A 10,749-nucleotide genomic window follows, 5' to 3' on the forward strand; every position below is an offset into this window, starting at 1 on the left:
TCTTGAATTCTCTTCACCTGATTGTGTACATGACTTTAAATCACTTGCTGACTTTTAGAGTGACCCATTAATGTGGAAAAATACCCACTGAAGCATACTGGGCCTCATGGCCCATCCAGATAGTACCTTTATCCCAGGAACTTCCACATGAAACAGGAGGGTGGCCAGACACCGTTCCCTGTAAATGCAGAAGCAGTCGCTACAAAAAACAAAAAACGCGAGATTTCCAGGTGCGGGAATATTGTGGTTTTGATATGCGGATCTTCACATGTCTATATGTCCCTGCAATTGGAAATCATGGGATTTTTTATCTGGGTTTGTTCCCAGGTTTTAGATGTTTGTTCCTGATTGGTCAGTTCCTAAAAAAAGGTGACATTTGAGTAGAAGGAAAACACTTTGTTTGTGTGCCAGAAACTTCATGAAACATGTGGAGGGCACATTTTCTCTGGCCAGGACAAAGAACAGAACTTTTGCAGTAAGTCGTGGCAGTGATTCTCTGCATATCGGCATCTTGCGGCATCAAGTCTGGACAACAGAGGCAGAAATCCCGGGACCAACAGGTCTGTATGTGGACCTCTTCTGAAGTCCCAGGATTTTTTGCCTCTGTTTAAAACCCGTGATTTAGTGCTGTCTGGAAGCGCCCTCAGTTTCACCAGTCCAGGGATACAGGATATGCAACCTCCAGATATTGTTAGACTATAACATCTACCAAGACCTATTCAATGTAGTTAATGGTGATGAATGATGGGAGTTGTAGTTAAAGAACTTCCAAAAGGCCAAACATACCCCACCACTGCCCTATGATCTGTGGATAATACAGAACTCCGAATTTACATGCAACAATATTTTTGTATTGCCTAGTGGCTGTATGTCTTTCATGCTTAATGAAATGAAATATTGTGCCCTTTGACAGTCCAAGTTATGGGCCAATAAAACCTAGATCATGCAGCTTCTATAAGCTGCGCTAATGAAGGGAACTTTCCACTTTTTCCCTAATTTAGCACAATTAATTAATTTAGCATTCACTGTTTTGCAAAACTCGGGTTGGATCTTCACTGCCATATAATCCAGTTTCAGAATGCAGATAACTGCATTGAACTGGATTATACTGTAGTGTAGGTTCATATAATCCACTTAATCAACTGCATTGAACTGGATTATACTGTAGTGTAGGTTCATATAATCCTCTGCATTCTGAAACTGGATAACATGGCAGAGTAATTTGAGCCCCATTCTGCTGTAAGTATCTCAAGGAAAAGTAGAAAATGCTATTCAAGACATTGAAGTCCCACTGCCACCAGTTGAAAAGTTTTCACCATCACTTCTATGTTGCCAAACACTGATTGCTTCCTTTTCTTCTTGCTCTTCCCAGATGATCTTCAAACTGACACATCTGGATATGCACCACTGGATGGTGGTGCTGAAGATATCCTTGCCTGTCATCCTCCTGGATGAAGTTCTCAAATTCGTTGCCCGGAACTATCTGGAGCGTAAGCTTTTCCGAACCTAATCCTACCCTCTCTACCTCAGTTTCATCCCAGGTCTTGCCCACTTCCATGGCTTCTCTTCTGGCCCTTTCACGGGGTTCAGGAACACCAGATGGGGTTCATGAGAAGAACCTTCCCAGTGAAGAAGAGAAGGCATTGAGTGTCCCTCTCCTCTGACCTTTTCTCTTGTAGTTTTTTCCTCTCTCTCACCCTTTCCCATTACTCATATAACCCTCCATCATCTCCATCTGCACCCATCCAGGGCAGTTCTATTAGATAAGAAGATGAGAAAATACCTGGACACTGGGATTACTTTGCATGCAACTGGGTGCATGAGGATATGACTTCAATCCGTAGCAATTTGAGATCTGAATTAAAGCAATGACTGACACATGGGCCTTAGAGAGTACAGTGCGCTCATTGTGGGTGCTGCTATAATTTTATGTGTTACAGTAGAGTCTCGCTTATCTGACATAAATGGACTGGCAGAACGTCGGATAAAGGAAAATGTCAGATAATACGGACTCTCCTACTGTTACCTGTCCAACGTGGAACTAGATACCTAGAATACTAACAACAGGATCTCAAAGGGTTAAGGCAAGGCAATGCCTTGGGGCTAGAGCAGGCCATCAGAAAGTGCCGGAATGTGGGAGAGAAGCATGGAAATCACAGAGGGAAAGAGGGGGGACGCTTCCGTTTCCAGTCCTGCCCCTTTTCCTCCTTCTTCTCCTTCTTGTTTTGCCTTTTTCACTTATTGGGAATGGAGAGAGTTGGGGAGCGCTCCTTTAATTGAAGGGGAAATGCTGGAGGAAAAGGAGGGAATCGGATAAGAGAGTCGGATAAGACATAAGCGAAGGCCGGATAAGCGAGACTCTACTGTACTGTTTTATGTTTATGTATTGTTTATTTTATATGCAGCACTCTGGAGTGCTTTTGTGAGCCACCTCGAGTCCCTTTCAGGAGATGGTGGCGGGGTACAAGTTTATTATTGTACTGTCGAAAGCATTCATGGCTGGAATCCCTGGGTTGTTGAAGGTTTTTTGGGCTGTATGGCCATGTTCTAGAAGCATTCTCTCCTGACGTTTCACCTGCATCTGTGGCAAGCATCCTCAGTGAGGATGCTTGCCACAGATGCAGGCGAAACATCAGGAGATAATGCTTCTGGAACATGGCCATACAGCCCGAAAAACCTACAACAACCCAAAGTTGTTTATTATTATTATTATTATTATTATTATTATTATTATTAATTACAGTTATTATTTTTGATTCCATATTTTCTTTCTTTTATTTGGGCTGTTAAGGCCATTTACATTATTTGAGTATATTTTAATTCTCTGTGCCATCTTCTTTTCCAATTTCTTCCTCACAATCTAAATTAGTCGTCGTAATTACAGTTATTTAGATGTTCCTAGAGACTGGGGTTCCCTTTTAAGTTCTTTGCATAGCTATAGTAGTTGTAAGGAGGTAGATAGGAACCATCTACCACAGGCATGGACAAACTTCGACCCTCCAGGTGTTTTGGACTTCAACTCCCACAGTTCCTAACAGTTGGTGGGCTGTTAGGAATTGTGGGAGTTGAAGTCCAAAACACCTGGAGGGCTGAAGTTTGTCCATGGCTGATCTAGGAGTCTAGGATTCCCAGTTTTGTGAAAGTAAATGAGTTAACGGGAGAGCTGGAGAAGAATCATGGTTCCTCTTCCATTGCCAATGACCCTACATTGATCTTCATTCCTTGATGGGTTGCCGATTTTCTGTCCTTTCCGTCTACCATATTACCACTCCATTCCACCTATCCATCCCATCCATTCCATTCCATCTATTCACCAAGACTAATCACTTTCTTTCCTCCTCATCTGCCCTCCTCTCAATGTCTATTAACTCTGATTTCTTTTATCCTTTTCCCTCCTGTAGCATAAACTCCTTCCCCCTCTATTCTCCTGTGTCCTGCATCCCAGGTATCTTACAACCCTCGACCTGCATGCCTTGCTTATTCACCTGGCTATATCATCATATTTGTTTGTTTGTCCATTTGGAAAGAGCTGCAACCTTTGTGGGAACTTGGGGAGGGAAATGTCTCTTTCTCGCTTGAAGTGTCTCTCTGCTGCATTTGGAAAGTCCAGGAAACTGGGGCCCAACCACAGTGGCTGGTGGGACAGGAGAGAAAACAAATCCTTGTAACTGGACAATTCTGAGAAATATCCATCCCTTCAAATAAGAAAAAAAATCGCATTGTTCATTTTCCCCCCAGTTATAATTAGCATAAAACAGGATTAATAATAATTAGTTGATGTTTAATGTAGTCCTGAATTTGCATGATTTGCAGCAACTCAAATCCCTAATGCAACTCAGGCTTTTCAGTGGGTCAGTCTCATGGTGGCACAATGGGTTAAACCCTTGTGCCGGCAGAACTGAAGACCAACAGGTCAGAGGTTTGAATCTGGGGAGAGCGTGGATGAGCTCCCACTGTCAGCTTCAGCTCCCCATGCGGGGACATGAGAGAAGCCTCCCACAAGAAGGGAAGACTGTTAAATAATTGTTTCTGCAGTGATACTTTACCTTATGCTATATCAACTTAGCGTATATACTTGAGCATAGGCCAACATTTTCTGCCCTTTTTTTAGGCTGAAAAAGCCCCCCTAGGCTTATCCCCGAGTCAAGGTTATTTAATATTTAGCTCTGTTATTATTAATATTTTATTACAGTTATTATTTAACTCTATTTATCATTATTGTCATTACATTTATTCTTTTGCTTTAATATTATTATTAAATTTATTATTTTACTCTTATTTTATTACATTTATTATTTTACTCTATTATTATTGGAAGGATATGTAAACAGGAATATCTCTGCTGCCCAACCTGCTTATCAGTATCTCTCTGGCTGTGCCCCAGCTGCCTCCACTGCCTTTTGCTGGTTGCCCCATGCCATGCTTGGCCACTCATATGAGCAGTTGCTTGGCTCCACATTGGAGTTGTGGGCAGGATAAATTGGGTTCCTTCACCGGGACTTGCTGTTCTTGCTATTGCTCGTTTCTATTATGATCTGGGAGCTGAGGATGGTTGGGTGAGGAGCAAAGCTGCCATGTGGGGAGAGCTTTTCTGCATTGGATTTCCTCACAGTGTAGCATGCATGGAATCAGGTAAGTGATTCAGGTGTTGCTCACTTATGTTTCACCCTGACATCTCTTCTAAGGCTAAATTTCTAAGTGTGCATCTCAGGAAAGAGGATTTTTGTCTGAATTTAAATATTTAGGGGTAGGGTTTTATCAGGCCAAACTAGTCTTAGTCAGGTACCTAATATTAATAGAGTATTGGTTGAACTGTGAGTAGGACAGTTTTTGGGGGGGGGGGGTGTAGAGCTTCCCAGGTTATTCATTAACCGCAGAAACATCATACATTGTCCAATATTTATTCCCAACTGAACTCTAGGGAAATGTGAGCACAGCATACAAGAGGAATTTGCACAGGGGACCTCTGACAATGTCTAGATGCCTACTGACCTCACTAAAAACCATACTGAAGCTCATATATAGTTGACCCTTGGTATCTACTGAGGTTTGGTTCCAGAATCACCAATTGATATCAGAATCCATGGATGCTCAGACCCCATTGTATACAATGGTGTGGTAAATTACAGCCCTTTATATAAAATGGCAAAATGCTTTTTGGAATTAAAAAAATACTTTCAAGCCATGTATGATTGAATCTGTAGTTACAGAGGGCCAACTGAACCTGGACTCGGGCATGGGGACATCTCCTCTTAGAAAAGAATCAACTGCTGTTGTTGAAGGCTTTCATGGCCGGAATTACTGGGTTGCTATGAGCTTTCTGGGCTGTATGGCCATGTTCCAGAAGCATTCTCTCCTAACATTTCACCCACATCTATGGCAGGCATCCTGAGAGGTTGTGAGGTATATTGGAAACTAAGCAAGGGAGGTTTATATATCTGTGGAAAGTCGGGGGTGGGAGAAAGAACTCTTGTCTGTTGGAGGCAAATGTGAATGTTGCAATTAATCACCTCGATTAGCATTGCAAAGCCTTGCACCTTCAAAGCCTGGCTGACTCCTGCCTGGGGGAATCCTTTGTTGGGAGGTGTTAGATGCCCCTGATTGTTTCCTGTCTGGGATTCACTGTTTTCAGAGTGTTGTTCTTTATTTACTATCCCAATTTTTGAGTGTTTTTAAACACTGGTAGCCAGATTTTGTTCATTTTCATGGTTTTTTCTTTTCTGTTGAAACTGTCCACATGCTTGTGGATTTCAATGGCTTCTCTGTGTAGTCTTTTTTTTTTTTAATCAATTTTTTTATTAAATTTTATACAATTACAACAAAAGAGGGGGAATAATATAAGAGAATAGAAAAGTAGGAAAAAAATAGATAAAGGAGGAAAAAGGAAAATAATAATAATAATAATAATAAAAAATAAAAACAAAACAAAATAAAAAAAAATAGGGATGTTGACTCCCTTCTGATTCAGCTCGCATAATAATTTCTTTTACTGTATCCATTTATATGAGAAAAAAAAAGAAAAAAGCCCCAAAAAAGGGGGAAAATTCCTCAGTTCATATAATAGTGTTCTATATTGTTTTCATATAGTCTTCGACTGCTGACCAATTAGTCTCTTTAATTGGATTGCCTGTATTCTTTTTTAATAAAAATGTTAGTTTGTCCATGTCCTTTACTTCATTTATCTTATTAATCCAGTGGGATTTTTCTGGTATTTCTTTTTGTTTCCAAACTTTGGCATAAACAATTCTGGCTGCCGTTGTCAAATATATAAACAAGATGTCTTCATTAGGATCCAGTTCAATATCTCCATCAACAATTCCCAATAAATAATATTCAGCCTTTTTTGGAAATTTCTTCTTAAATAGTTTCTGCATTTCTTCGTGGATGCTTTTCCAATATTTTTGAGACTCTCTACAGCTCCACCATTGATGAAAAAAGGTCCCGTCATGTTCGTTACACTTCCAACAGGCTTTCGATACATTTTCATACATGCGATTCAAACTTACTGGTGTCAAGTACCACCTATGAAACATTTTCATCCAGTTTTCTTTTAAATCCATCGCATAGGTGTACTTAAGTTTTTTCTTCCACATTAGTTCCCAATCGCACATTGCTATTGGTCTTTTAAAATTTTCCGCCCATTTTACCATACAGCCTTTTATTAATTCAGTCTCAGTTGACCATTCTAATAGTTTTTCATATAGTTTAGTTATGCATTTCGTATCAGTTTTTAAAAAATTAGCTTCTCTGTGTAGTCTGACATGGTGGTTGTTAGCGTGGCCCAACACTTCTGTGTTCTCAAATAATATGCTGTGTCCAGGTTGGTTCATCGCGTGCTCTGCTATGGCTGACTTCTCTGGTTGAGTTAATCTACAGTGCCTTTCATATTCCTTGATTTTTATTTGGTGGTCCCTATGTAGACTTGTCCACAGCTACATAGTATACAGTATCAGGGCCTGCTAACACCTCCCAACAAATGATTCCTACAGGCATGAATCATCCAGGCCTTAAAGCTGCAAGGCTTTGCCATGCTAATCAAGGTGATTAATTGCAGCGTTCACGCTTTCCTCCAACAGACAAGAGTTCTTTCTCCCATCCTGGACCTTCCATATATAAACCTCCCTTGTTTCATTTCCAACAGACCTCACAACCTCTGAGTATGCCTGTTGGTGAAATGTCAGGAGCGAATGCTTCTGGAACATGGCCACACGGCCCAGAAAACTCACAGCAACCCAATCAACTGCTGTCTTGTGATGACTTGTACAAGGAAAAGTTCAGGCACAGTCTCTGGCTCAAAGCAGGTAGACAGTCAACTATGTGGCTTTCCCAGCTCTAGTTAACAATTTTTCTGCCTGGCTGAAATCATAGCTAAAAGTAACTGCAAGGGCCATTTGGACTAATTCCTTGATATGCAGAAATATATAGCTAAAGTCCTCTGAAGAGTTGGAAGTGTCATCCAACTCTGTTGAAATGCACAAGTGCTGTATGTATTAGAGAAGGAGCTACTGCTAAGGAGCCACAGAGTCATTATGCTTCTGAGCAAGAAGTATATATTCATCTTCTCACTAAACTATTTTGTGCCTGATCTGAGTCAGAAAGTAAAGGGAAAGGTAGAGCTGTCTCCATCATTTCCCAGTCTACATCCCAGCTATGTAATCTGTTTTTGGCAAGGATTTGCTCCAGATTGCCCACTTGAAGCACTGTGCAATCTTATATTCTGCACTGCTATCTGTTCCTCACGGTCTTTTCTCTTCGTTCTCCCCCATCCCCTTTACAGATAATGTAGAAGAGAAGAAGAAGTGAACCTTTGAATCACCATGGAAATAACCTCTTCATCCCCAACCATGATGATCTCCCCTTACGCCTCTGCCATGTCTGCTGTTCCCACCTATGCTTCTGCGCCCCTTCCTTATTTAATAGCCACTTTTCTCTCCCCACACGCCTTCTGGACCTCCTTCATTGGAGACTTACCAGTGTGGGCCCACGAGGGTGGCGTCTGCCCTGCCCTGCCCCCTGCCCGCTGCTTCACCGTCCCAGAACCCACTAGCTACTTGGCTTCTGTACATTTTGAGCCAGCTGCCCTTCCTTGTCCTTGCGCGCATGCGCATACACACATACGTTCCCAGTGCTTTCTGCAGAAACAACCACATTAATTACGTTCTCGTCCCCGTCCCCCGACCCCTTCCTATGACTAGAACCCACCTCAAGACAGGGGTTGGATTTTTTAATGCACACATAAAACAGAAAGAAACATTTTGTTAGGGAAAACAAACAAGTGAGACTCCTCAACTTGGAGGAAATGAAGAGATTCTTCTAGCTGCTTATTTATTGATATTAAAGAATAAACTCTTAACTGGATCAAGTGGTTCCTTGACTTTTCTTTCACCACATTGGGCAAATGGAAGTGATGGGGAGGTTGGAGCTATTTTTACAAGGCATTCCTTGTCTGGATGCAAGGTGTATGTATGTACCGTATTTGTTCCTTTTCCCATATTCTATTACTTATGCCTTGGGTTGCATGACATGAATAATAGCAACCAATGCTGTCTAAGAACCCATTCATACAGTACCTTTATCTCAGGAGTTTCTGCAGCAAACGCTACAAAAGGAAAAAAAGCACGAGATTTCCAGGTGTGGGAATATCGTGGTTTTAAGACGAATATTTATTTATTTATTTATTTATTTACAACATTTCTACCCCGCCCTTCTCAAGGGGAGTGGGGTGGGACTCAGGCTTACACTAGCAACAATTCGATGCTGCAACAAATATAATAACTATAACAGCAATATAAAACAAGAAATAAACAATAGATTAAAACAATTAAAACATTATTATCACAATCGTATAGCCATTTCCATCATTATCACAGTCATGAAATCCAGTTCGACATCCAAGGTGCTGTCATGCCTGCTGGCCAAAAGCATGGTTCCAAAACCATGATTTTAATTTCTTCCTAAAGGAAAGGAGAGATGAAGCCAACCTGATCTTGCTGGGGAGCGAATTCCACAGGCAGGAGGTCACCACCGAGAAGGCCCTGTCCCTCGTCCCCACCAGACACGTTTGTGAAGCTGGTGAGACCGAGAGCAGGGCCTTCCCGAATGATCTTAAACAACAGGGTGAAATGTAGAGGGAGATACGTTCGGACAAGTAAGCTGGGCCGAAGCCATATAGGGTTTTATAGGCCAAGATCAGCACTTTGAATTGTGCTTGGAAATGGACCGGTAGCGAGTGGAGTTGACATAACGAGGGTGGTATACTCCCTGTGTGGCACTCCAGTGAGTAATCGCGCTGCTGCCCGTTGGACTAGTTGGAGTTTCCAAACAGTCTTCAAAGGCAACTCCACGTAGAGTGCGTTGCAGTAATTTATTCGGGATGTAACCAGGGCATGGACCACTGTGGCCAGATCAAACTTCCCAAGGTACGGGCACAGCTGGCACACAAGCTTTAACTGTGCAAATGCTCCCATGGCCACCACCAAAACCTGGGGTTCCAGGCTCAGTGATGAATCCAGGATCACTCCCAAGCTGCGAACCTACCTCTTCAGGGGGGAGTGTAACCTGACCCAACACAGGCTGTAAGCCTATTCCCTGTTTGGCCTTTCGACTGACCAGGAGGACCTCTGTCTTGTCTGGATTCAATTTCAATTTGTTAGCCCTCATCCAGATCGTCACAGCAGCCAAGCACCGGTTCAAGGTCTGAACAGCTGAAAATGTGGATCTTCGCATGTCTGTATGTCACTGCAATCGGAAATCATGGCATTTTTTAAATGTGGGTTTGTTCCCGGGTTTCAGATGTTTGTTCCTGATTGGTCAGTTCCTAAAAAGAAGGTGTTTGTGTGCCAGAGACTTTATGAAATGTGTGGAGGACACATTTTTCTCTGGCCGGGGCAGAGTTGTGCCCTCCTAGTCAATGACTGATTTTGACATTTGGGAGTTTCTGGAATTTATAGTTAACTTACAATCAAAGAGTAGCAGCACTTTAATTTATCCATGTTCAATGAAATATGTCCTGTGATGGGGAGATATTGGAAATATAGATATTTATACATATATTGTATATACATTACAAGCACTGAAATATGGAAAAATCAGGTTCTCTCTGTATTAGAAAACCAAGCTGACAGGACAAAGGGAAGCTGAAGCATCTGTGTCCAAGGCACAGCAAGAGGGAAGTGAACCTTCTAGTGGAGGGGGGGGGGGGGATAAGAAAGTCCTGATACCAACAGATATAAGTAAAAGTAAGGAGCCTATCCCCCTCCCTCCTGACAGGCCAAAAGTAAGCCTCTTGATGGATCTAAGCTGAATCCTAGTTATCTCTAACTTGCTGTAAGCTGCTCTTTAGAAAAAACACTGAGACATGCCCCTTGCATGTAGGAAGATATAATTTGACATTTCTATGATGCTTAAGGTGATGTAGTGATTATGTTAACGTATGTAGAAGCATGTTTCTTTGCCTGCCTGCATTTGTAGATGTATAAAAGGAAAGTCAACACCTTTATCCTCACTCTCGTTTGCTTTTGGATGAGATTCCACACCAGAGTCTCAGTTGAAAATACACCCGTACTTTTCTGCCTCCAAACAAAGGATCACTCTTGGTATTATCTCTCCTATCTGCTGCTACACTCTTATCTGTGTGAAGTCAGGGAATCTATCCCTCATGGATACTGGGATCATATTGTACCAACAGTATCTGGTAGGTGCCAAAGCTCCTAAATCTTACTCTGTTCTCCATCATAGCCTCACAAACAC

The 10,749-nt window shown here is 41.9% G+C and overlaps 1 protein-coding gene across 1 annotated transcript in view; it reads left to right on the forward strand.

The window, feature by feature from the left end:
• Window positions 1-8,358, forward strand: part of ATP2A1 (ATPase sarcoplasmic/endoplasmic reticulum Ca2+ transporting 1) — a 43,973-nt gene extending 35,615 nt beyond the window's left edge. Inside the window, exons 21-23 of the mRNA XM_060780538.2 lie at window positions 1,373-1,490; window positions 3,402-3,445; window positions 7,778-8,358. Of these exons, the coding sequence (XP_060636521.2) occupies window positions 1,373-1,490; window positions 3,402-3,406 (123 nt within the window). The 3' untranslated portion in view covers window positions 3,407-3,445; window positions 7,778-8,358. The remainder of the gene's footprint in view (window positions 1-1,372; window positions 1,491-3,401; window positions 3,446-7,777) is intronic.
• Window positions 8,359-10,749: the final 2,391 nt, after the last annotated feature.

Source organism: Anolis sagrei, chromosome 6 (assembly GCF_037176765.1).
Source record: "Anolis sagrei isolate rAnoSag1 chromosome 6, rAnoSag1.mat, whole genome shotgun sequence".
NCBI classification, from domain to species: domain Eukaryota; kingdom Metazoa; phylum Chordata; class Lepidosauria; order Squamata; family Dactyloidae; genus Anolis; species Anolis sagrei.